The 23,305-nt window shown below is 43.6% G+C and overlaps 2 protein-coding genes and 1 long non-coding RNA gene across 5 annotated transcripts in view; 1 reads left to right on the forward strand and 2 right to left on the reverse strand.

Moving 5' to 3' along the window:
* PROSER2 (proline and serine rich 2) overlaps nucleotides 1–10,295 on the forward strand; it is a 28,786-nt gene extending 18,491 nt beyond the window's left edge. The window contains exons 3-4 of the mRNA XM_054819270.1: nucleotides 2,909–3,161; nucleotides 4,054–10,295. Coding sequence (XP_054675245.1) covers nucleotides 2,909–3,161; nucleotides 4,054–5,039 — 1,239 coding nt within the window. The 3' untranslated portion in view covers nucleotides 5,040–10,295. The remainder of the gene's footprint in view (nucleotides 1–2,908; nucleotides 3,162–4,053) is intronic.
* A 3,673-nt stretch (nucleotides 10,296–13,968) lies between these two features.
* On the reverse strand, nucleotides 13,969–15,789 carry LOC129213250 (uncharacterized). The gene is made up of 3 exons (XR_008579395.1): nucleotides 15,390–15,789; nucleotides 14,437–14,671; nucleotides 13,969–14,282 (listed from the first exon to the last, which is right to left on the reverse strand). It is a non-coding gene; the product is annotated as an uncharacterized LOC129213250 (long non-coding RNA).
* Nucleotides 15,790–20,329: 4,540 nt separating this feature from the next.
* Nucleotides 20,330–23,305, reverse strand: part of UPF2 (UPF2 regulator of nonsense mediated mRNA decay) — a 67,405-nt gene continuing 64,429 nt past the window's right edge. For all 3 annotated transcript variants that reach the window (XM_054825833.1, XM_054825843.1, XM_054825822.1), the window contains one exon: nucleotides 20,330–21,610. In XM_054825833.1, coding sequence (XP_054681808.1) covers nucleotides 21,601–21,610 — 10 coding nt within the window. In that variant the 3' untranslated portion in view covers nucleotides 20,330–21,600. The remainder of the gene's footprint in view (nucleotides 21,611–23,305) is intronic.

Below are 23,305 nucleotides of genomic sequence, written 5' to 3' on the forward strand. Positions count from 1 at the left end.
TGTCTCTCAGTGAAACATGCCTTGCCTGAGGGAGTTTCTAGGCAGGCTGGATGCCTTGTATCTCAGTATGGTGACCTGCCATAATGTTGCCTTTTCTCTGTCCTCTTTTTTTCTTTTCTTTTTTTTTTTCTTTTTTCCTGAGGAAATGTGACATTTGTCGTCTTGAAGGAAAACTGTGTGAGGAAAGAGATCAAAGTGCTAACTGAGATGAGGTTGGCCTTTCAAATCTAGGTATGCCATTTGCTACAGATGTATTTGCAAAGAGATGGTTAGTCATTTCAGATCCTTCACCTAAGGGGAAGCTGCTGGTTTCCAGCAAGATCCATGAGGGATGGTAAGTCAGACAGAGCTCTGCTGACCAGTTCTCCTGCAAATCTTACCTGGCATGGAAAAGCACTCAGTCTTGCAGCACAAAAACAGATGGAAGGAAGGGCTTCTGAAAGCCTTTAACTTCAATTCACATGTTGTTTTGCTCAGCTCTTGATCAAATGCATTAAGCTCATGTGGGAGCAGTTGTTCTTTTAAATGAACTGTGTGGCACAGTCATTTCTGTACTGTACCGCACTCTGGATCTGCTGCCACTATGAACCTCTGAAACACAACCCCCTTTTTCCTTTGACTGCGGAAGTCTGGCTCTTGCAGTGAGCTCATACACAACAAAAGCTTCTTGGAGTCCTGTTCAGCTCCAGCTAGGACCTACCTAGCAACAGCTCCCTTCCTGTCATTCTCTCGCCTACTAGACAGTGGCTGTATGAGTATTTGGGTGGGGAAGGAAGGAGATTTCAACATCCATGAACAAAAAAAAAAAGAAGGTTTGTCTGTCTCACTTCTCAAGTGCAGCTGTAAAACTTTCCTTGGCCTTTGAAAACTGAGCTCTGCCATGTGGTGGGTGCGAGCTGTGGAATACGTCAGCCTTTGAAGTTAGTGCTTTAAATAGGCAATTGCAAATGGCATCCAAATTTAAGCTTTTGTAGCAGTTTTGCTGCAAGCTGCAGTAAGTTACTTATTCTGACAGTGCACTGTGGATGGTAAGGCTAAGTTAGAGATGCCCACACCTCTGCATGTGTCTCCCGGCCATCCAACTATGGTCACCCTGATGACAATAAATCTGAATCTCCAGAAATGTAGTTGTAGGATGAACCTCTTGTTGAAACCAACTTTGTATTTCCCTGCAAGACTTCAGTCTTCTGTTTTAACAGAAAACTGCACCAGCTGTGACTGAAGACTCCTATGATCACATGATTGCAGCCACAGATAAGCAAACCTGTCCTGGAGTGTCTGAACTAAGAATGGCTGAAAGGCTGTGTGTTCATCTTCTGTATTTCATTCATTTATCTACAGAGTAAATGTTCTACTGGCCACACAGGAGAAGGCAACTAAGAGCTCTAAAGCATTTATTTTCTCATCTGTAGTGTTTTGAGTGCCTGGAGACTAACTCCACTTGGTACAATGCAGCACTTAATAGTTCTTAATCTATAGGCATTACTCTTCTACAGAGGTACATTGTTCTTATTTTTAATGCCAGGGATGGGGATAAAAGCTTTGTTTGCGCAAGGAGTTAACAGGTAGAGCTGCACATAGTTTTTCTTATTCTAGTCTAACGTAAGATGATCTGAACAGGCACGGTGAGTTTGAAGCAAGTTGTGCTGCCTTAGCAAGAACATGTCTACGTCTTGGATATTTGCACTGCATACCTTTATGTATTTACCTAAATTCCCCCAATTCTCCATTGAGAAGTAGCCTTGTTACCTGTCTGCACAATCAGATGTCCTTGGAAAAGCAAAAAGTAGAGATGAGAAAGGAAGCTGTCTTGAATTGCTTTGCTGGTGCCTTCTTGTTAAGTTACTGATGGCAAAATTTCTGGTATATACGTGGTGGGTGACAAATTCAATCCAGAAAAGGGAAAACCTCACTTACTTTTCAACAATACTTAGTTACATTCCAGAACTTACACAGCTCTCTTGGGAAATGTCTTTCCTGTATCCATTGTCTTAATGTAGTGCCTTTCCTAATCATTCTTTGTCATCTCCAAGCTTCTGGAAAAGTGAGTGTTTCCCAGGGTGTAGGTGGAGGGAAAAGAGTTTGCGCATTGCTGCCTAGCTTCTCATAGCAATAGTGTGTTAATCAAGTTAATCAAGAGCAGTGACTCTCAGAAAATGAAGACTGGATAACCCAAGTAATTATTTATCACTTCTGTGGTCTACAGGATTGTTTCCTGCTGGAGAAAACAGCCCAAGGCACTTTACTGCTAGGGAACATATCTTCATATTTATTCTAAATTTTTCCTTTCTGTAACTCAAAGGTAAAAATCTTCAGAAACCCTTTCCCTCCTTATTATTACTTCTTTGTAATCTACCACATAACTCTGCATAACTCAGAGTGCAGTGGTAGAGCCGGATTTCAGGTCCAGCTCTGCCTCTAGAAGCCAAGTCCCACTTTGGTCTAGAGGAAAAAGGGAATCAACCCATTTGTTGGACTGTCCTGAATGCACCCTTTCCCTCCCACACTGCTCCCCAAGCCTTTTCTCTGAACCTGACACAGCAACTGAAACAGCTTACTCTAGTTTAGAGTCTGAAGAAGTTATATTAACCCTTGTAAAGGCATGGATATGTGGGGATTTTCTTGTTGTAGTGGGGTTTTTTTGGTCTGTTTTTATGATCTTTTAGCAGTCTCTTCTGTCCAACTCAAATGGACATTTGTCTGCTGAACTCTAGGTACTTTAAAGGATGAAATACCAGTTGCTGTTCTTCAGTCAAAACTAATGCACTGTAAATTCCTGGCTTTTTTTTTCATCCTCCCTCTTTCTTGTCTTTTTTTTTTTTTTTCCAAAGAGGTGGTGTGTTTGTGATCAGTGTATGTACTTGTAGGGCATTAATCTTTCTGTTTTTTTTTCTTTTTTTCCCCATAGGATGATGAGAGTCTGAAATACTTAACTCATGAAGAGCAGGATGTTCTTATGTTCTTTGAGGAAACCATAGATGCCTTAGAAGATGACTTGGAGGAGCAGGTCTTACGTGACAGTGGCATCCACTGTCAGTCTCCCAGGTCAACAGAAGAAAATGTGTCCAGTCATTCAGAGACTGAAGATATCATCGACTTAGTACAGTCAACACCTGAGAGTAGTGACCATGACGGCCCTCCTAGCAGAGATGCAGAACCAGGTAGTATTTCTTTGAAGTGTGTTTTTTTTCCCTTTGACCTAGCCCTGACATACTCTAATTTTCATTAGAAACAGCTAAAGAAATTCTGTACCTTCCTTACTACCTCAAGATGAGTCTGTTACACATCAGGAGCTCTAAGGACCATGATTTTAATTTGACTTGTGATTTCTGAAATTCTTTGGGGTTTTTTTTCTCATGGAGATCATGCATATGACTAAGTCGTCAGACTGCTCTCTCAGTCCCCCTACCTGGGGACTGAGTTGTAACAGAACTGAATATTATGCAGAGCCATGGCAGCAGTGCAGTCTAGTGTTCGTCAATGTGTTCATGCTCTGCTTCTCCAAGACCTCTTCAAACCTTCTGTGAGAGTGTTAAGACAGCAGATTGTTTGTAGTGTTACTTTTGTGTGGGACTGAAAGGCACATGCTCCTATTGGTAAACTTGGGACAAGATAGTGTATGGCATGTTGTTTTCTTCACCCTGTAGAGTTTGCGTGCTCTGTTTTTGGAGAATGGATTTATCAGCTAGTACGTATGGTGGGATGTAATGTGTCCTCTCCTGGCTGTTATAATAAAAAATAAGAATTACAAAAGTCTTATAGAAAAAGCAGCCATTGAAACACAGTAAAGCTAACATGCAGCTTGTGGAGGAATGGCAGAAAGAGGGCTTCTAGTGAATGTATTGTAAATGTGGTGATTTGAACTATAGCGTCACCTACAAGATGCAGTTGCTAGGAGTTCAGTTGTAGTTTCTTCTGGCAATGTGGGCTGAGTTTGACTTAGAAAGTTTGGGTGAGGGGAGTACTGATGCTTGCTAATCCTAGGTGAAAGAAAGCCTTGTATTCTGCTCTGTGTGAAGACTTAATGACGTTATTGCTGCTTTGTCTTTTAAGTGTCGGATGCTACCCGGAGAACCGAGAGCCCTAAACCAGCTGTACCTGCTGACCTTCCTCCACATCCCCCTGTACCACCACCATCAATGTCTGAGACTCTTCCTCTTCCACCCCCTCCTCCAGTGCAGCATCCAAAATTGTTTCGCTCTATCCCCACTCCACTTATCATGGCCCAGAAGATTTCTGAGCAGCAGATGGAGAGCAAGGTGCGCTTCCCCAGTGCCCTCAAGGAAGGGAATTCAGATAGGAAGAAAACACCAGTAGCCAACGGTGATTATTTTGCAGCTCCGAAGCACCCTCCCGCACCTGCACCCAAACTGCACCGGTTCCCGAGCAACATCAACATAACAAATGTCAGTGGCAAAGAATTCAATGAGACTATTTCAAAAGCAGCGGTTAATGTCCAGGAGCGGAGAGCTCAGGTGTTGGCCAACATCAATGGAGGAGCTTTCCTGGCAGCTGAACTGGAGGAGAAGCTGCAGAAAAATGACTTCTTGTCACGTAATAGAAGTTCTTCCTTAAGGGATCTCTCCTCTGAGCAAACACGATACGAGGCCCTGACAAAACTTGGCCTAGTTAAGGGAAAGCCAGCTCAGGACCAAGTGGATCATGCATCAAGCACTCGGCAGCTTGATGTGCAGCCTAAACAGGCAGATGCTGTTCCCAATGGGTATCAAAACATCCATGAGATTTTAAAAAGCGGGCCCAGCCCTTTCCTTCCTATGGGCAAAACTGTAACAATCAAACCAGAGGTGGCTCTTGCTGCTAACAAGGTCAGCAGCACACAGCAGAACACAGCAAAAAGTTTTAATGATTATAAACAACCTAGTCTAAACCTGGATATGAGGAGGAGGTCGGGTTCGCTGCCTAGACCTTCAGGATTTCGATCCCAAGGGATAACGGTAAAGTTCTCTGGCCGCGGCTCAACAGAAGAAGCTAGGAGAGAGGCACTTCGGAAACTGGGACTACTGAAAGAGACTGTGTAATTTGGAAGGAATGCTTTGGCAATGGGAGGAAGTCATAGCATGGCATTGTGCTAGAATAGTCCCAACGGGACTGGGATCAAACAGATTGGAAGAAGAAAGGGGGAGTTCTCTGCTTCAAGCAAGCTAAGGAGGTACTAGATACTGTGGAATGACCACTCGTGTTTATCCCAGAAGGACTGGCACCATGTATGGTCATGTACAGCAGTGGGTTTCAGCTCTCCTTCCTACAGAGATACTCATCTGTTGCTCTTTGTGACTGGGAGGACTTTTATTTAAGTAACGCTGGACTATAGCGGATAGCATCTTGTTACTGAAGTGTACAGTGCAGTATTGTTGTACATAGCAAACTGAACGGTGAATCTCCTTTTGTTCTTTCTGAAGCCAAAACAGAGAGCTCCGTCTTGCCCACATGTGTATGTCTGTTCATGTGAGCTCAAGATAATGTCAAAACTGAAGTTTCTGACCAGCATGACACACTTCTGCGACTTTTTTATTGTCTGTATTATCTCGCTTGGCTTCTTTCCCTACGAGTGGTGGAGTCTTCTCCTTCCTTGTTCTGTCCCCACTTGACTCAAGACTGCATAGAGGGTAGTTTCTGGTTTGACCTTCTCCTCAACAGAGTGGCTCAAGCTTTGAGTGGGTTACTGCATCGCTCTGCTGCTTCACTTGAAGTCTTGCCTTTCTTCCCAGCCACCTGCTTCTTGGTCATGCTCTAGCAACCTACGTGTCCAGTGAAAGGCACCAGATAAGCCTCAAGGATATGCACCATGCGCCAGTTTTCGCACTGACAGCCAAAGAGTCTCCTGACAATCTGTGACCCCAACTGTTCTGTACCAGTGACGATCTTATAGCAGAGAAGCCATAGGAACAAGTTAACTTTGTACCAAATGCGAGAACCTTATGTCAGAAGTCTTATTTCTTACATTAGGGTTCCCGTGAAGAAACCGTTACTTTTTGAACAATAGCTGTAGTACACAGAGTAGCTGTAAGTTCTGTTAATTCTAAAAACTGTCATTTGCTCTTCCTGTAGTTTGACAGCCCTGATAATCCTCTGTTCACAGCCTTATTTGATTCTGCCCTGCCAATACATAACAGAAGTTACAGCCAAAATTCTTGAAAGCTAAGTGGAGTTACAAGAGAGAGCTGTACGTAAGAGCATGTCTCTCCTGAATGGTCCAAGTTGGTGCTTTTTTGCCTTTGTTCAACAGACATGCTTTTAAAGATGGTCCCAAAATATATTTGTGTGTTGGTATGATTTTTTTTTAATATGGCAAAGCTGCTCTTCCACATTAAAACTCCCTTCCCTTTTTGTACACCTGAAAACATCAAGAATAGCCATTTTCAAATCAAACGCCAAACTCCAGACCCTCTAAATTTCTCATTGTTATTCCTGCATGTTTGAGTTCTGTGTTTTTGTTTCTTTTCTAAAAGGAAAAACTCACTTATTCTCTGCACTTTCTAAAGCCTGAAGTAACCCCCTCTTTTTCCCAAGAAGCTGAGTAATAAACCTTGGAGAAGAGGAGGGGAGCGGCTGTAATAGAAACTGACACACCCTTCAGTGAGGAGCTCTGACATAACTGTGATAAACAAGTTTGCAGTTCTTATGATAAAGTACTTAAAACTTGCTGAGCTGTACTTGTAAATGAAGCTGTTGTGAAGGAAAAATCTTTGCATCATTCTCAACCTGCCTCATAAGTTAATTTTTTTGTTATTGTTGTTGGGGTTTTTTGGGTTGTTTCGGGTTTGTTTTTTTTTTTTAATTATCTGCTTGCTGCTTAAATTTTTAATTGTGTTGTTATGGTATCTGGCTGGTTCTGTTATGTAGATATTCTTTTCAGCCTTTTCACTGGGTAAGCGATCATGTTCCTCACTGTGACAGGCATATTATACATAAGCAATCAGTAATTAAAATATGTGGCCATTCCTCAGTCTGGCAAAGCACTTACGCATGCATAATCAAATGTGAGAAGTGCCACTGAAACAAAAAAGGCTGCTTGTATGCTGCAAGTAAAGCACATACTTACTTTGCTGGGCTCCAAGTCTACAGTCCTAAATCAGAGAGACAAGGAAGCACATAAAATGCATCCAAGCACCTGCTTTAGTGCAGCCTGGAATAGTCCTACGTGTGGATGATGCATCATAATTTATTAACATAACCTGCTAAGTAAATTTAAATGTTTCATGACCTTTGTGCTTTTAAATCCTGTTAAAGCAAATTCTTCATTATAAATGTGAAGTGCATACAAAGCAATCTTCACATCTAATAATTTCTTTGAGTTGTTTACAGCTGGGAGTCCATGCTAAGCAAATGGGGGGGGGGGCCAGGGGGAAACCACCTGACACTAATGATTTCATGGAAATTCAGTCCTATTCAATAACTCTGTAACATAACCCTATTTAAAAAAAGACATAAATTAGATGCTTAATATCTAAAGTTGCAGTATGCTGAATTAGCTGGATCATATTCTTTCATCCTTTGTGCAGGGCTGTGTCCTCAGCTGGTGGGAAGTAAGAGATCTTCATTAGATAAACCAATTTCTGCCCAGTGAGGACTTGGAGCGAGGTATTCATTATGGCCCTTCATTATAGCAGATATCCTACTGGTAAATTCTTCTCTGTGCCTAAAACTGTAGTAAGTAAAGCCATGTACTAAATGAAGTTAAGAGTCTAGCTGCTAATAACCTGTATATAAATTTAGCTCTATTTTGTGTATCTTGTTTTGTGTGTGTATAGGTTGCTGTGATTTTATTTTTTTCCCCTTGTGTTAGAGGTAACTGTCTTGCACAAATCTGAGAAATCGTATATTAAACTGGGATAAAACCAATGAAATGATGGCTGATGGGAGGTGAAATTTTGTCACCCAAGTAGCATGCATCCTTCTTGGTGAAGGGAAGTGACTTTTTTGAATGGCTAATATCAATTTAGTAACTCTTCTTTTTGCAATTGTGGATGTGTGTGTGAGCCAGAGCTCAATCCTGTCACAGCGTTGGTGAAGGGGGGGAGGAAGAGAAGGATTATGTGTCTTCTGTCAAGAGATGTGTGTTCTTACTGCTGGGCCTCAGGAACTGTGACCAGGGTCCTTGCAGGAATTATGTTCATCCTGAACAGTGTTTGAAGTAGGCAAACCCTCCCTCTCCTGATGATTTGCAATATTAAAATGACTTTTCCAAGGGGAATATTCTATACATGAAAGAATAGAAACTCATTTTTGTTTCCGTGGCTGCCTTCGATGGATGTGATGCTGCTGAGGAGTAAAGTCTGTCTTGTTGCACAGGACAAAATTCCCCTTCAGAGAATATTCCTACCCATCCCTTCTGAGTGTGTGTTTGCTGCCTTTCTGTCCTTCGTTTGGGTACTTGCACATTGAGGCTGCTAGAGTAGTTCCTTGGTTGGAAGTAAGTGCTGACACTGGTGTGTAGTAGTAGTTACTGCTGCCAAGTACAGTATAGAGGTGAAGGTTTCATAATGAAATGCTACATAGCTGAGGTGGTGGCTAAATCATTTTGCACTGGGACTTGTCCCACTTCAAGCAGGGAATGGTTTAGAGCTAAAACTAACAACCTTTGATTTAATAAAAACCAGCAACAATGACAAAACTGTCAGAAGAACAGACCTTCAGGCATGAATGGCTGCTTTTTGCCCAGACCCCCCCAGGGTTATGGGCTGCTGGCAGTGGCTTCAGCCCCATCTTCTTCAAGCAGGAGAGGTTGTGCAGCTGGAACTCTTGAACAATTGCACTGTTTTGAAGATGGATGGGGTTTTTATAGTATCTTAAACAGAGACGGTGTTGAACAGAGGTTCTGTATCATAAAAGAGAGAAAATAGCTCCCATTTGCATGAGCTGGTTCTGTCTCCTGCAGGCAGCAGCCCTAGCAGCCTGTCCCTAGCTTTCCAGTGCTGCCCTGGGGCTTGGGTACCCATCTGAGCCAGGACAGGGCAGCTGCCCTCTTGTCACTGTGTCCAGCTCCAACCTGGAGCCAGGGTGAGAGAATTTAACTTGGCTCAGTCTATAATGAAACTTAAACTAAGTTACAGTGGCTCAGCTTTGCTGTAGGGTAAAACTGCACACAGCTGCCCAGGTACTGTCAACCTTTCATGTGGCCACAGCTTTGGGAATAAGCTTTTGATGTTTTGACTCCTCCTGTACTTGTTTTATACATGCACAAAATAAATTAGGCCTCTCCCTTAAAAATAAACCCTATAACTGATCAGGGAAGGCATGAGGCTAAAGGTAGATCATGGTTTTAGCCTGGCAACTTGGGCTGACTTTCTGTACTGCTGGAGGCACAAACAGGACTGTAATTTACAGTGCTCCTGAATGAACTCAGACTGTACTGTAAAGGTAAAAATTACAGAATACATTCTTTAGCTGCCTGGTTGGTCATTGCCATTCCTGGCAGAGCGGGAACCCAGGGCTGTGCAGCTCAAAGGCAGCGGTGAGCGTGGCAGTGATGGTGTGGGAGTGCCCAGGCTGCACAGCCAAGCCCTGATGGTTCTGTGTCCAGGTGTATCCTGTACCCCTACAACCCCCACACCACCAACTAACTTGTGCTTCATGACTTGGATCCTAAGCAAGGCCTTTGATGTCTTTAATTTGTCAGCACTGAAAGACTGGGGGGGGGGGGAGGTGTGAATGAGTGGAAAAACTTGAAAACCCATTTACCTTTTCTCACACAGGATTTTGCTTTCTGATAATCCCTGCGTCATGTAGAGGCAAAGGCAGAGGAGTCTTCCTTGCAGCATTGAGTCCCAAATTATAAATACCTTTTCCCCTGAGGTAAGGAGGGTCCTTAGACTGGATGGAGCCAAACCCTTCTAAGGGAACACACCCTTCTCTTGCCTGGTTTGGTTTTGTTTGTTGGTTTGTTGTGGGGGTTTTTTCTTTTCCTCTGAATGATGGTTTCTGGTCCCATGTGAGGTGACCCCTCCCTCATTAGGAAATGCCTTCCTTGAAAAGTCATCAGTGCATCCCTGACTACTTCACCGAATGCTCAGATGTGTTCTTACCTTGAGGGAACAGCAAGGAAAGACTATTTTTGTTAGCCCGGCTAGTCAGTACTTCTCAGCCTTTGGATTTTTCTGCTGGGTCATAATTACCTGCTGCTACTTGCAACTGGCAAATTAAGAGGCTTCAGTAACTTCAGGATTAAACTGAACAGTAGAGAAAGCAGCTGGCAGGCTTGAAGCAGCAACTCAGCTTTAATTTCTCTTTTGTCCTTGAGTCTTTGCACCTGCCCCTGTTTCACAGGGCCCTAGGAATCACAAACTAAAGCTGCTGAGGGACTGTTACCCTGGAGGTGTCTGTGTCACAAAGAACTGTGGCTGTTACAGTGCCCTCATCTGAGGGACAAACAAAGCTGAAGTTTTTTTGGGTTTGGTTCCACCCTATCATTTAAAAAAGAAAATTCTCTTCCTCAATAAAATAACTTGATAAAAACTAGTGCATACATTGAAAGTTTGAATTTAAAAGACAATAAATACAAATTATTTTAATAACTATCAAATCAGGGCACAGCTCTGATTTCCAAAGCCTGTGAGATTGAACATCCCCCATCCCCATGCTGTAGCCAGCCCAGGACTCTGTCAGAGCTCAGGCAGCAGCTTATCACAGCTGGGCCCTTTAGCCCCTTCACTTGCCATTGCTGCACCCAGTACCATGTCCCACCACCCTGCAGCAGCATCACCTCACCCTTCCCACCAGCTCAGCCCCTGCCAAGTGCTGCAGCAGCCACCTGAGCAGCAAAACACTGCACAGGGCAGAAGGCAATGATTGTCTCACCTGATCTATTGTGAAAATTTGTAATAATTCTCTTTATTTGTTAGCTGTGAGGAGCAGGCTACCCTGTGCCTTTCATCAGGCAGAAAAGCTCAGTCACCTTCCACAGCCAGCCCCTGGGCACTGCCATAGCAGGGGAGCCCAGACATCCTTCCTCTCCCTCTTCCGCTTTGCAAACGAAAGATTACAGCAGAGTTACTGAAAAAAGCATCTGACCCAGAGACTACCGAGGCAGGGCCGGTAATGGCCAAGGGAAGTTTCACCCACAGACCTGGCATCACGCTTATATTTGTGTGTTGATGCACAAAACTATGTCCAAGCTCTCCCAGCAAGCGCACAGCCCTCCCCTGTGTCACCACAGTCCCTGTCAAAGCCCCACACAGACCCTAGGGCAGGTCCTGTCTCCTTGAGCTGCTCTTTGTTCAGCCTTACGGAGCTCAATGCAGCTGTATGATGGGGTGCGAGCATCCTTCATGAGCCTGGAGAGCCAGCACCGAGCTCTTGCTGGGCATAGCACGCATGTGTACCTCATGGTGGCAATCACAGCGTTCAGCTTATCGCTGACAGAGGCTTCCTGTGGAAGTCACTTCCCGCCAATTCAGCCTCAGCCATCTCCATTATAACGGGATCAGTCATTTCCTCAGAAGTTTTGGGAGGTCAGATTTACCATCAAACCTTCATGAGCTATTTTTTCCCATAATTTCAACAGAAGCTCTTTACTCTTTGGGTTTCTATTATTGTAAGCATCAGAAAAATTGTCTCATTTTTTTCTGTTCTCTGCCTGCTTGTCCATTCCTGCAAGGAAGGACAAGAGTGATGTTTCCCAGCTGGGAAACAAGGGTAGTGATGGTAAGCTGAGGAAAAAAAAAAAAAAAGGAGCAGAGATAAGCTTGACCTTCCCATTCCCAGGCCTATGCACTAATCCTGAATCATCCTTCCTCTCCCACCACCACACCTACCGCTGCAGGAGCATTCAACTTGCCAGCCCAGGAGAAAAACCAGCAGCCTGGAAGCTGAGACTCACGTGTGCAATGAGTTGTTCATACTCTGATTAACGAAGATAAGCCACCCATTGTCCTGATGCTCAGAGGGTGGAATGACACCAGAAGGAAAAGAGTGTTCGTACAAGCTGTGACGGCAGAAAGGAGACTCTTTCTTCATATTTAACCATCTATAAGGAAACAGTTGTTAGCACTTTTCTATTTCCAATATCAAGCCAGCACAAGGGTAGAGGATCAACAGGGGCTTCAGGCTTCATGACACAAACTTCATTACCATGGAACATTTCCTGCCTTCCTAAACGGATTTACTTTGCCTGATTAGGTTTAATTTCTATTTATAGCATAAGTTTTCCAGCATGCTCAAGCCCAGGAAATGGGCACTGTGTGCCCAGCATGGCCGTTCTTGGTACATCCTATAATAAACCCCAGAGCTCTGTGCCAGCCATGCCGAGAGTTTCCTCTGCAGCGCGTCACTTTGCAGGCAACAGCGATGCTTTCTCTGAAACCAAAAGCTGGTTTGATTTTACATTAGGTAAGAGTCACAGCTAGTAATAAACGCGTGGTTTCACAGGGCATGGGATTTGGCACCAACCTGAATAATAAACCAGACAATTACATCAGTAAGAAAGGGAGAGTTTGTCCAAGTCCTGCTGTTGCATCCATCTTTCCACTGGAAAAGAAAGGCTGCCGCAGGAGGGATGAGGAACCGCTGTCTGCCTGGAAGAGCTCGGCTGAATTCCCGGAGAGAAGCAGACTGATCCTCCCTGACCAGGCTGACCACCAGCTCTTCCTCCCAGGAGGGGGCTCTTCCTGCCATGAGCCCGAGGAGGAAGCCGGAGCCCCATCACCACATGCAGAGCTGCTCGGAGCAGAGATCAGAAGAACCAAACCCACTTTTGAGATATCTCTCTCACTACCTGGGCTTCATTTCCACCACTCCAGAGATGAAGCTTCCAGCAGCTTGTATTGATTATTAATACATTAATAAAACATTTATTACTGGATTAATACAGTAGAGACACCAAACATCTCTTCAGGCAGGTTATGAAAGCCTGTCTTACCAATGCATTCAAGTTGTGATTCCCAGGAGAGAAGAACATCTGATCTTTAGCTTACTGTGAACACATACATGAGGTGTATATACATGTGTGTGTATATATAATATATATAATTTAAAAAATTGGATACCAGTGCAGTGAGGAGGACAACCAGCTCAGCCGGACAGTGACACTGAGATACAGGGCAGCTCTGCAGCCAGGAACAGCTCTTCCTTGTAGAGCAGGCATGGGCTTCCCTTAGCAGCTGGAGGGGACTTCCAGCAATCCTTTCCCTCAGGAGATGCCAGCAAGGATGAGCGGTGGCCCCGATGCCGGGCATATGTATGTGTGTGTGCGTGTGTGACCTCCTGGCTCCACTGGTATGGAAGGGTTTCTGAAACCAGCTCCCTTGGGGCATCCTCTAGCTCCGGAGAGGTGGTTGCAGTCGGTCAGTCACTGCTCTTTCACAGCATTGCTGTTTTCAGCCAGGAGCTGCCCAAGAAGGAAGCCATGGGTTCAGGAATTAATGTCTATTCCCAAAACAGGGACATTTAATTTCATTTAACCAAATTAAGCGGAGTGGTGACTTTTAAGGGACTGACTGGTGGCCACAAGCCCCAGGAGGTAGGACCAGCCAGTGGAAGACTGCAGTCCTAAGCGGGCTCCTTGGGTATCCCTAACTCCCAGATTTGCACAGGCTTTTCCTTGTTTGCAGGGGAGGCAGAGCTGACAGCAGCAGCTAACGCTAGCACAATTAAGTCTCTCGTTAACACTGTTTCAGCATTTCTTCTCCCGCAGCAAGCTGACTGCAGTCACAGCAACCCAATTTGTTTGCTCACACGAATTTAGAGAGGTTTCGTGCCCTGCCACACCACGTCTGAGCCTCTGCTACCACTGGAGAAGGACACAGGTTTACCCCAAGCCCCACATCGTGTCTGCCGGTCCCACACAGATGCCTCAGGTAACACCTCCAGTAGCCTCAGGCACCTACAGGATTCAGCTCCCCTGAAGGCACCTGAATTTTGGTGGCTGCGCACATGTGGGACACTCAGCTCCTGCTACTGCAATGGAGATCTTGCCTGTTACACCTAGGTAGTGGCTGAACTCACCCTAAAGGAGACACCGAGTAGCTGCTGAGGCTTCACTGATCCCATCTCTGCCAACCATAGCAGGACTCCATGCCTCACACACAGCGTAGACATCTCAGCCCATTTCCATACTCAGGCACCCAGTAGAGGCAAGAAGCAGCACCCGAGCAATTTTGCATCTGGATGAGGCTTTATGGGTAGCAGAGGGCTTTTTCTTTAGTGGAACCAGCAGGATGCAACCCATCATTCTTCACAGCATCACTCCCTGACTGGTCACATCACCTTTGGTGGTGCTTCCATAGAGCTTTCTGCATTTTAAGGTCATCTTCCAGTTCAAATTCCTGTTTCAAGGAAGACCAGTACACAGGGAGAGTCTCCTCGTGCACATAGAGCTCAAATTCCAGCGCCTGGGAGGGGAATTTGCAGTCTCAAATATACAAGTGAGATACAAACTCCTACAACAAGCTGTGTCTACCCTGAAATGAGGCTCCTCACCTGTATCACTGCAGGATGCCGATACCCACAGAGTGGGGATGGCCGAACAACCATCAGGTGAGACGGAGCTTGCCTAGGACCAGGCAGCGCTGATAGGTTTAGCAACGCAGCTTCTTAGATGCCATGATCACACCCTGCAGGACTGTCTGGATGGCGAGTGATAAAATGCATTCAGGCGATGAGCGCAGGGAGCAGCACTTGGCCATGTGGAGAAGTGACGGTCCATAAGGACAAGCTGCCACAAAAATCGTCACTGTGTTATCAAGGGGCTCCAGTGGTAAGAGAGGAACTGTCTAGAAGTATTTTCTGTAAATAGAGCTGAGTGATGTAGCTAGCCTTAAAGTATTGGATAATTTATCAAGAGCAGACCAGTAGCGTTATTTCTTAGATTCACAGACTGGTTTGGGTTGGAAGGGACCTTAAAGCCCATCTAGTTCCAACCCCCCTGCCATGGGCAGGGACACCCTCCACTAGACCACGTTGCCCAAAGCCCCATCCAACCTGGCCTTGAACACTTCCAGGGATGGGGCATCCACAGCTTCTCTGGGCAACCTGTGCCAGTGCCTCACCACCCTCACAGGGAAGAATTTCTTCCTAACATCTAATCTAGATCTCCCCACTTTTAGTTTAAACCCGTTCCCCCTTGTCCTCCATGCACTCCATGCCCTTGTAAACAGTCCCTCTCCAGCCTTCCTGTAGCCCCTTTAGGTACTGGAAGGTGCTATAAGGTCTCCCCGGAGCCTTCTTTTCTCCAGGCTGAACAACCCCAACTCTCTCAGCCTGTCCTCATAGGAGAGGTGCTCCAGCCCTCTGATCATCTTTGATCATCTTGGGGACAAATGTACCCCCAAGGATTTCATACCAGGTAGATAAACTCAAAGTTAGTATTTTTCTGCAAAACTTCAATAACTTACATCAAACAGATGGAGCAGAGCACGCAGCCAGGTACCTACCACAGTTATGCCACCCAAACTAGACACCCGCTGCCTTTCTCATCACGCTGCCCACTCCAGAGCTGCATCGGTCCAACTGCCCATGCTGCAGTGGAGAGAGATGGTTCACACCTGTGGAGTATGAGGGTTTGCAGGACAGCGATGCTGCTTATCTCGATTTACCTACAAAATGCTACTATCAGAATTACAGGGAATAGATGTGGGACTGCAACAAAACTACAGTCTCCAGAAACTAAAAAATAATGCCAACAGCTGTATCGCAGCTAGAAGACTGGTCCAGTGATGGTACCTTTAGTGAAGTTGCATCACCAGCATTCAAAATCGCTTCCCAGGTCCCTCTCGTGAGCGTTACAGCTGTGAAACACGGTAATGAGAGCATGATGGGGGTGTCCTTACCAAGAGAACCCTGAAGTACTAGCCAAAAGTTGCAAAAAAAAAAAAAAAATTAAGGGGTAAACACAACAAAGTTTTCAAGTTCTTTGGCTGTCAACCATGACTTGTTTCCAGACGAAAAGGTCGCTTATCCCATGCACAACAGAAACTTTCTTCCTGCAGGTAAATGTCAAAGAACAAATAAACATCAGCAAAATGGAAATTTATTCTTCCTTTTTAAGTGTCTCGACATTTTTTTATTTGCCTGACGGCTTGGATTGAGGTGATGGAGGGAAGGAAGGAAGGAAGGCAGGCAGGCGTTTTTAACAAAATGCTGTTTGTTCTTTAACGATGATCATAAACACTAAGTGTTTTAATGGCAGAATTGTACCTGGACAATAACAACTTAAAAGCAAAGTTTACAATTCAAACAATACAAGTAAATGTTTTGACATTTACTCACTTGTTTGATTCTTGCCCAGTTTCCTACTCCCAGTATGCTGGGATGTCCTTAGGAGTGGTTGGAAAAAACTTATTTATATTTGAGTTCTGAGAAGAGACAGCGAAGTGTTGTCTAAGACGAGCATCTTCAGCAGCAGCACGCGGCCGAGGAAAAACCTCAACGTGGAAAACATGAGTTACAAGGCTCAAAAGGAAAAAAGAAAAAAATTAATATATTTATCAGGAGGCAAGTGCAGGCTCACATTATTATTATTGTATTTATTTTGAAAATATTCACTCACCTGGCTGGGATACGTGGTCTTAATACTACAGTACCACTTTGTGCGGGCAACAGTAATTAGTAAGTTCGTTTACTCGCTTTGTCATTTATCTACCTTGTTTACACCTCCTGACAGAACAGCGCAATGACCGTTTTGATAACGAGCGCGTAGCCAACAGCAGCTCAGCCACTGTGCTCGGGCAGCGCGGTGCCTCTCCCCGCAGAGTCGGAGGCCTTTCAGGTCGAACGTGCACAGACTATTAACTACTCGCCCTTGGCCGCAGCCGTTCCGAGTCGGTGCCGACGCTGATCAGCTGGAGGGGCTGGGAAAAGCCAGGCTGGCAGCCCGCAGAGCCCGTCCTGGGTAATTTCCCCGAGTCAGCACTTTTCAACTGCACCGCATTTACTTAAATCGAACGCGTTTCCTTGTAAAGAGAAGGCTGCATCAGCAAACTGCCGGAGCCGAAGACAGTAATTCCTCGCCGCTCGCGCCATGCCGCCCTGCCAAGCGCACAATTACTGCTTCACCAGGAAGGACAAACAAAAATAGAATCTGAAAACTTGAGCAAATCAGGCAGTCTCCACAATACTGGAGGTGGTTTTCTAAGCCTTGATAGATATAAAAATTGCATTATGCATGCGTGCTGCGGTGTACGTGCATTGATGTGTTTGCATATATTTTTATCTCTGTAACACAAATGGCAGAACTGACTGATTTCTCTGAAGGCTTGGGAAATTAATAAAATTAGAACAGCTCTGAAAACTCAGCAATTAATAAAAACAAGATTTATACAATTTTTTAAAAAAACTATCAAATTACAGCATTGCAGAGGAGAAAAAGATGGCCAGTACCACCAGCTGGAGTTCAAGGTGCTGTCTGTGAGCATTGACATTCCCAGGTGAACCTGGCGCTTTCTGATTTTGGAGGTTCCTGACCTTGACTCCATTCCTGAACAAGGACTAACACAGCACCTCAGCTCAAACAGGCTTTCAAGTGATGCTCCATAAATCACAGACTGGTTTGGGTTGGAAGGGACCTTAAAGCCCATCTAGTTCCAACCCCCCTGCCATGGACAGGGACACCCTCCACTAGACCAGGTTGCCCAAAGCCCCATCCAACCTGGCCTTGAACACTGCCAGGGATGGGGCATCCACAGCTTCTCTGGGCAACCTGTGCCAGTGCCTCACCACCCTCACAGGGAAGAATTTCTTCCTAACATCTAATCTAAATCTGCCCTCCTTCAGCTTAAGGCCATTCCTGCTTATCCTGTCACTCCATGCCCTTGTAAACAGCCCCTCTCCAGCTTTCCTGTAGCCCCTTTAGGTACTGGCAGGTGCTCAAAGGTCTCCCCAGAGCCTTCTCTTCTCCAGGCTGAACAACCCCACCTCTCTCAGCCTGTCTCTGCGTAGGAGAGGTGCTCCAACCTCTGGGATGCCCCAGGGTGTGTCTCATTGGATTCCATGTGGTCACAAACTTGATCTACAATGGGAGAGACTTCATCCCCCCAGTCCCTGCCTTGAATTTTGGGGGCTTGAGAGATGCAAGAAAAGAGACGATCATAGAAAACTGAGGCAAAAAATTGTTGAGTACTGTCATGCAATGCATTTTCTGGTTGTCAGCAAGCCAGCTCAATGAGCCTCACATCGGTGCAGACACAACTGCAAATGCCTGGACTTGACTCAAGTCCAAATTCTTTCCAGAGCACGATAAGATAACAGAAATCTTTTGCGCAATCAAGGACATGAAACAATTTCTCCTTCATCTACATACATTTTCCCGAATTTAACTGCTTCCATGCATGCTCGGGAATGCTGCTTTAGAAATGCTCTTTGCAAGAGCGCCTTCCACTAGCATCCTTGGAGAAACACTCCTGGGGAACATCCTCTCTCCCATCAAACGATGCCACAGCTTGAATTCGGCATGATTTCCCCAGTGACCCGCCACACTCATGGGTCATGGTACTGTTGGAAAAGAGGAGCAGTGATATTAGATGTAACTTCATTAATTAAAATATCTTGTAAACTGGATAAAGCAGCAATATTCACCCGTAATGGACAAACACTAAAATAAAGGTTATTGCCCTGTTTCTGTATCAAAAGCAGGCAGCTGACCTGACCATTTTAATTAAATATTCCTTAAAGGAAAACAAACCATTTGGATGGCACAGAAGGAAGCCATGCAATCCCTACAGCAACAAGGTGTACGTGAATCAGGCGGCAAAGCTGCTGTGCAGGCAGCAGGATGGCATCTAGCCACACCACAGGGATCTGGGCTGGCAAACGGAAAAGCAAAGAATAAACAACCTCCAAACATTTATTTTTTGTTTTTTATATATATATATATATTCAAGCCTGATTGTTTCAATTGCAATGATTTTTGACATGCCGTTTTTCTTCATCAGAACTTCAGACGTTTGGTGGTTTTTTTTTAATTAAGCTTCAAAAGGTTTCACTGAATTAAGTTTTGATTTCAGCCTGAAGTCAGGGAAATCCCCAGCTGACCCCAAACTATTTTCAGCAAATAATTTTATAAAAATATCCCATTGATTCAAATTACATCCAAGGCATTAGATTGACACATCCAAGATAGAGCTAATGTGAATTCACATTTTATTTTTATGCAGTTATTCCATTTGGATAAATTAAATGCCTTTGAAACAAAGCAGCATGTTGAGAAGAGGAAGTTGACTTTAGTTTGAACCACAATTAGATGCTTAATTTGCTATTAGGAAGTGGTAGGCATTTTTCATCAGGGAAGTGGAAATTAGATTTGACCAATGGACAACCGTCATATTGCTGTAGAAGACATTCCTGGAGAAGATCAGAGTTGCAAATGTGATTAATATATGACCCACAAATTGTATGTGGGGAAAAAAAAAAGACATAAAAAGAAACACATAGGCTGTTTAAACACAAGAGTTGAAACAAAAACCTGCTCTTCCCACAGCGTACTCCTTACTTCAGGATACTTGCCTCCTTACAAAACGAGATCTAAGACTGTCAGAAATCTAGAAAGACACATCCACTACAAACCTCCAGCCACATTCTGCAAAGTGGAAGTTGTCTACCACCACCTTGACCAGCAAGATCCTGGGGGAAGACGTGCTCCAATCATTCCAGCACTTTGACCCCAACTGTCATTACAGCAAAGGAGCAGACCTAGAGCTGCACTTGCTGTTTTTCTACTCTTACTGCTCAATTCCATGATTAAAACCTGTAACTTTAAGTAGGTGTATTTTAAAAACCTTGATGACTTCTCTCCAAAGCATCACTGGCAAGCTTATGCATTTTAAAGTTCACTGTAACTGCTTCAGCTAACAGTCCAACTCGCCAAAGTAGAAGGCTGCTGCTATTTCAGGACTGCCTGGTGACAGAAACAGAAACACTATTCGGCCACAATTTCACTTATGTTTTCAAGCAAATCATCACCAAGAGGAGTTCTGCTCTTCTCTGGTGTTGGTCCATGCACGGGCCACCACAGCGTTTCACCCTTTCATGGTTTGGCACACAAACTGAGGTGCCAATGCAATGAGAGGGAACTTTATTATTATTAGTGTAGCCAAAACCAGCTTAATTTCACTCAGGTTAAATTAAATGCATACAACAGCTTATGTTATGTGAAATGACAATCTCAATTTCACAACTCCTTGCTAAACAGCGAGGAAATTCTGCATTTACTAAGTGTGCTCCAAGTATGTTTCTCAGGGCAGGAATCCTCCTGCTTTGGTAAAATTCCATCTATTTTTACATTGCTTGTATGCAGCGCTGCCTGAGCCCCGTGATATACCAAACTCTTCAAAACATCGTTTCAGAAGAAGCAAAGTCAACGTAAAGAGACGGACGCCAATTCTAAATTACAACACTTTATTGCAGCATTGGCAAAGGTCAGATTTCTGAAGCTGGTGAAGATCGGGCGGCATTTCTGTATGAAATGTTACAATTTTACAAGTCTCTCTTCCTACATGCAGAAACCAAAAACAGTGGTAAAAAGGATTTTAAAAGAGCTAGAAAAAAGAATTAGTAGTAACATACAGATGAGCTCCTTAACTCAATTAACTACCTTTACCTGAAAGCAAACAAAACCCTATGCTAATAAATAACAGATTGTCAGAAACAGACCAAGAAATCTCATTTCTACTTAGAAAAAAAATAAAAATTCTACTTGTTTCCAGACTTAATTTTTTTTCTTTTTTTAAAACTTTTTCTTGTTTGTTTCAATGACACAGAGGCTTATCAACCCATGAAGATCAACTCCTTGACATTTTCCTGTTATGCTGACTGGCACATTTTGGTTTTCAATGGTACATACAATGGGCTCAACTATATCCCCGTCCTTAGGCTGGTGTCAGGCTGTTCCAAGCAGTACGAGTCAACACCCTGTATTAAATCAACTTCACATTCTATTTTAAACCCTAACAGATATATTACCTCCTTGGCTCTGAAGTTCTTCACCCCTCCCCACCCCCTCTTTTTTGCCTCTCTGGCAGCAAAAGGCTATTCCTGAACCAAAAACTGTCTCATTGAGGAGTGTTTGATAAGAAGTTATCCTACTTGTCAGGGTTTTCTTTTAGATTTCACCGTTTGCTCTGTTTTTCTACCGTAGATCTGCAGCCCCCAAAGAATATCCTTCCAACACAAAGCGCTCGATTTGGAGATAACATAACTTGCATCAAGTTCAGAACTTTGTTCTCCCACATACTGAGCTGTCAAAGACCTTTTCCGTTCCAGTGTAATCCATCTGAATTTCAGGTTGATCTTTATTTTCACTGAGCTGCTCACTGGTCAAGTTAGCCATCTCATTCATTTACTTCTGCTCTTATGAGAAAATTAACCCTCAACACAGTTCCCATAACAAAAAGCTTTTTTTTTTCTTTTTTTCTTTTTTTTTTTTTTTTGGTAGGCCATGACTGGAAGCTTCCACTTGTTCTGTGTGGGTTTGGGGGAAGAGGGGAGGCTGTTGTTTCTGCCCCACGGCCCCAGCCTGTCCCAGGTTTCGATTCTGAACGCTCTAGACTGACATGCTGAGATGTGTCCACTGCTCTCATTTAATCGCTGGAGGACTCCACTATCCACAACATCAGAGATACAGGACCTAATGAAATGACACTTGCTGCCGGATCAACGTCTCCTAAGAACAGAAAGGAGAAAAGAAATAGTTTAATATGATATATCTGATACCATGCAGGTTGGCAACCACTGAAAACAGCCACTAGCGATTTTGATATTCTTTTACCCTCTAAAGTTATATATTTCTATTATCTGCACAAATTTTTCAGAAGACCACATCAGACAAAAGAAGATGATCTACATCACGAAAAAGCCCCCTACATAACTTCAGCAGATGAATCTAAAATTGTTCAGAAATAGCTGCCTTATCCTCCCAGATGAGATGCTAAACTACTGAAGTGTACAGCTGATTTGTGAATTTGGGGAAATACAAGTTATTTTAAATAATGTCCATTTTTTGCGTGCACAATTTCTTAACATTTCTGTAGTACTTCTAAACGTTAGAGCACTTTTTAGTGTCAAATAGTTGTTTAGAACATTTTTAGAGTCTCGACAGTTATATCTAAATCTTTGACCATCCCTTGTTCGTGAAAAACATGTCCCTACCCAGAAAAAGCCACATTTCAATCTCTTAAGAATCTAAACATGCATTGAAAAAACACACCAATTTGCAGTGATATGATACAACAAGACCAATCTTGTAGTAACACTAATCTAGTATCACCATCTTCAGCACAACTGTCAATTATTGTATCTGGGATGTTGAGTTGATTTCTAGACTATAAATTGAAATTTAGTAGTACAAAGCAAACTAAAAATTAGACAACATTTACAGTTACAAGAAAGCTCCAGGGCTACGCACCAAAATCTTTTACCATGTAAACAAAAAAGTTCATGTTCTATGCAGCAGTGCATAAACCTCAAGCATGTGTTGAGCAGTAAATTAATCTCAATCTAGTTTTTATTGAAAATCTTGCAAGAAAAATGCCACAAGTATGTTTAACTGGACATAGTAACTTCTGCATTTCTTCTAACAGATAAAGCTTTCACAGTAATTCAGTATTCTTACATACTGCTTTGTTATTTAGTATTTCAGTAACTCAGTATTTGTGTGTTTTATGTAAACACACCGTGTATTTTTGTCAGGAAGTACTGAACTGATACATCACTAGAACTTACTGCTGTATTGCTTCTGGTTTTTAACTGTGATTTAATGTTACATAATATAATATTCCAATTCTATGGCACGCTCAATATCAGGAGCATTGGCTATGTGGCTGCAAAGCAAGGAACTTCGATATATTTAGTAGAACATTTCACTTGCAGAATGTTACAACTGAGAAGAAACTTCAAACATCAATGAATTGAAGAATCATGCTTTTACCTCTTCATCTCACTTTAAAAAGAAATATAATTCTACCACTGATGAGGAGGGAAGGAGAAAGGCTAGGGCTAGCTGAATGTATCTAACTTCGTAAAAACGACTCTCGTTCTTCTCTCCCCACCTCCCTTCCCTGGTACCACCACAGTTATTAATCTGTATAAAAATGTTATAGTCAGCTTCTCAACACAGCTGCGTAAGTATTAATATTGCCTAAATACTCCATGTGATAGAGAAACACACAGATACGCTTTTACCTAATTGTGGCTAGAGTAGAAAACCAGAACTTGTAAAAAGGCACAGAAACATTACACCATAGTATAGGCCAAGAAATAATCACAAATCCATTGAATACGTATAGTTGGGAGAATTTAAGTCAGCAAGACAATGTTATGGCTTAAATTGAAACGTGCCCAGGAGAATACATTAAATCAA

The sequence above is a fragment of the Grus americana genome, chromosome 1, assembly GCF_028858705.1.
Source record: "Grus americana isolate bGruAme1 chromosome 1, bGruAme1.mat, whole genome shotgun sequence".
NCBI lineage: Eukaryota > Metazoa > Chordata > Aves > Gruiformes > Gruidae > Grus > Grus americana.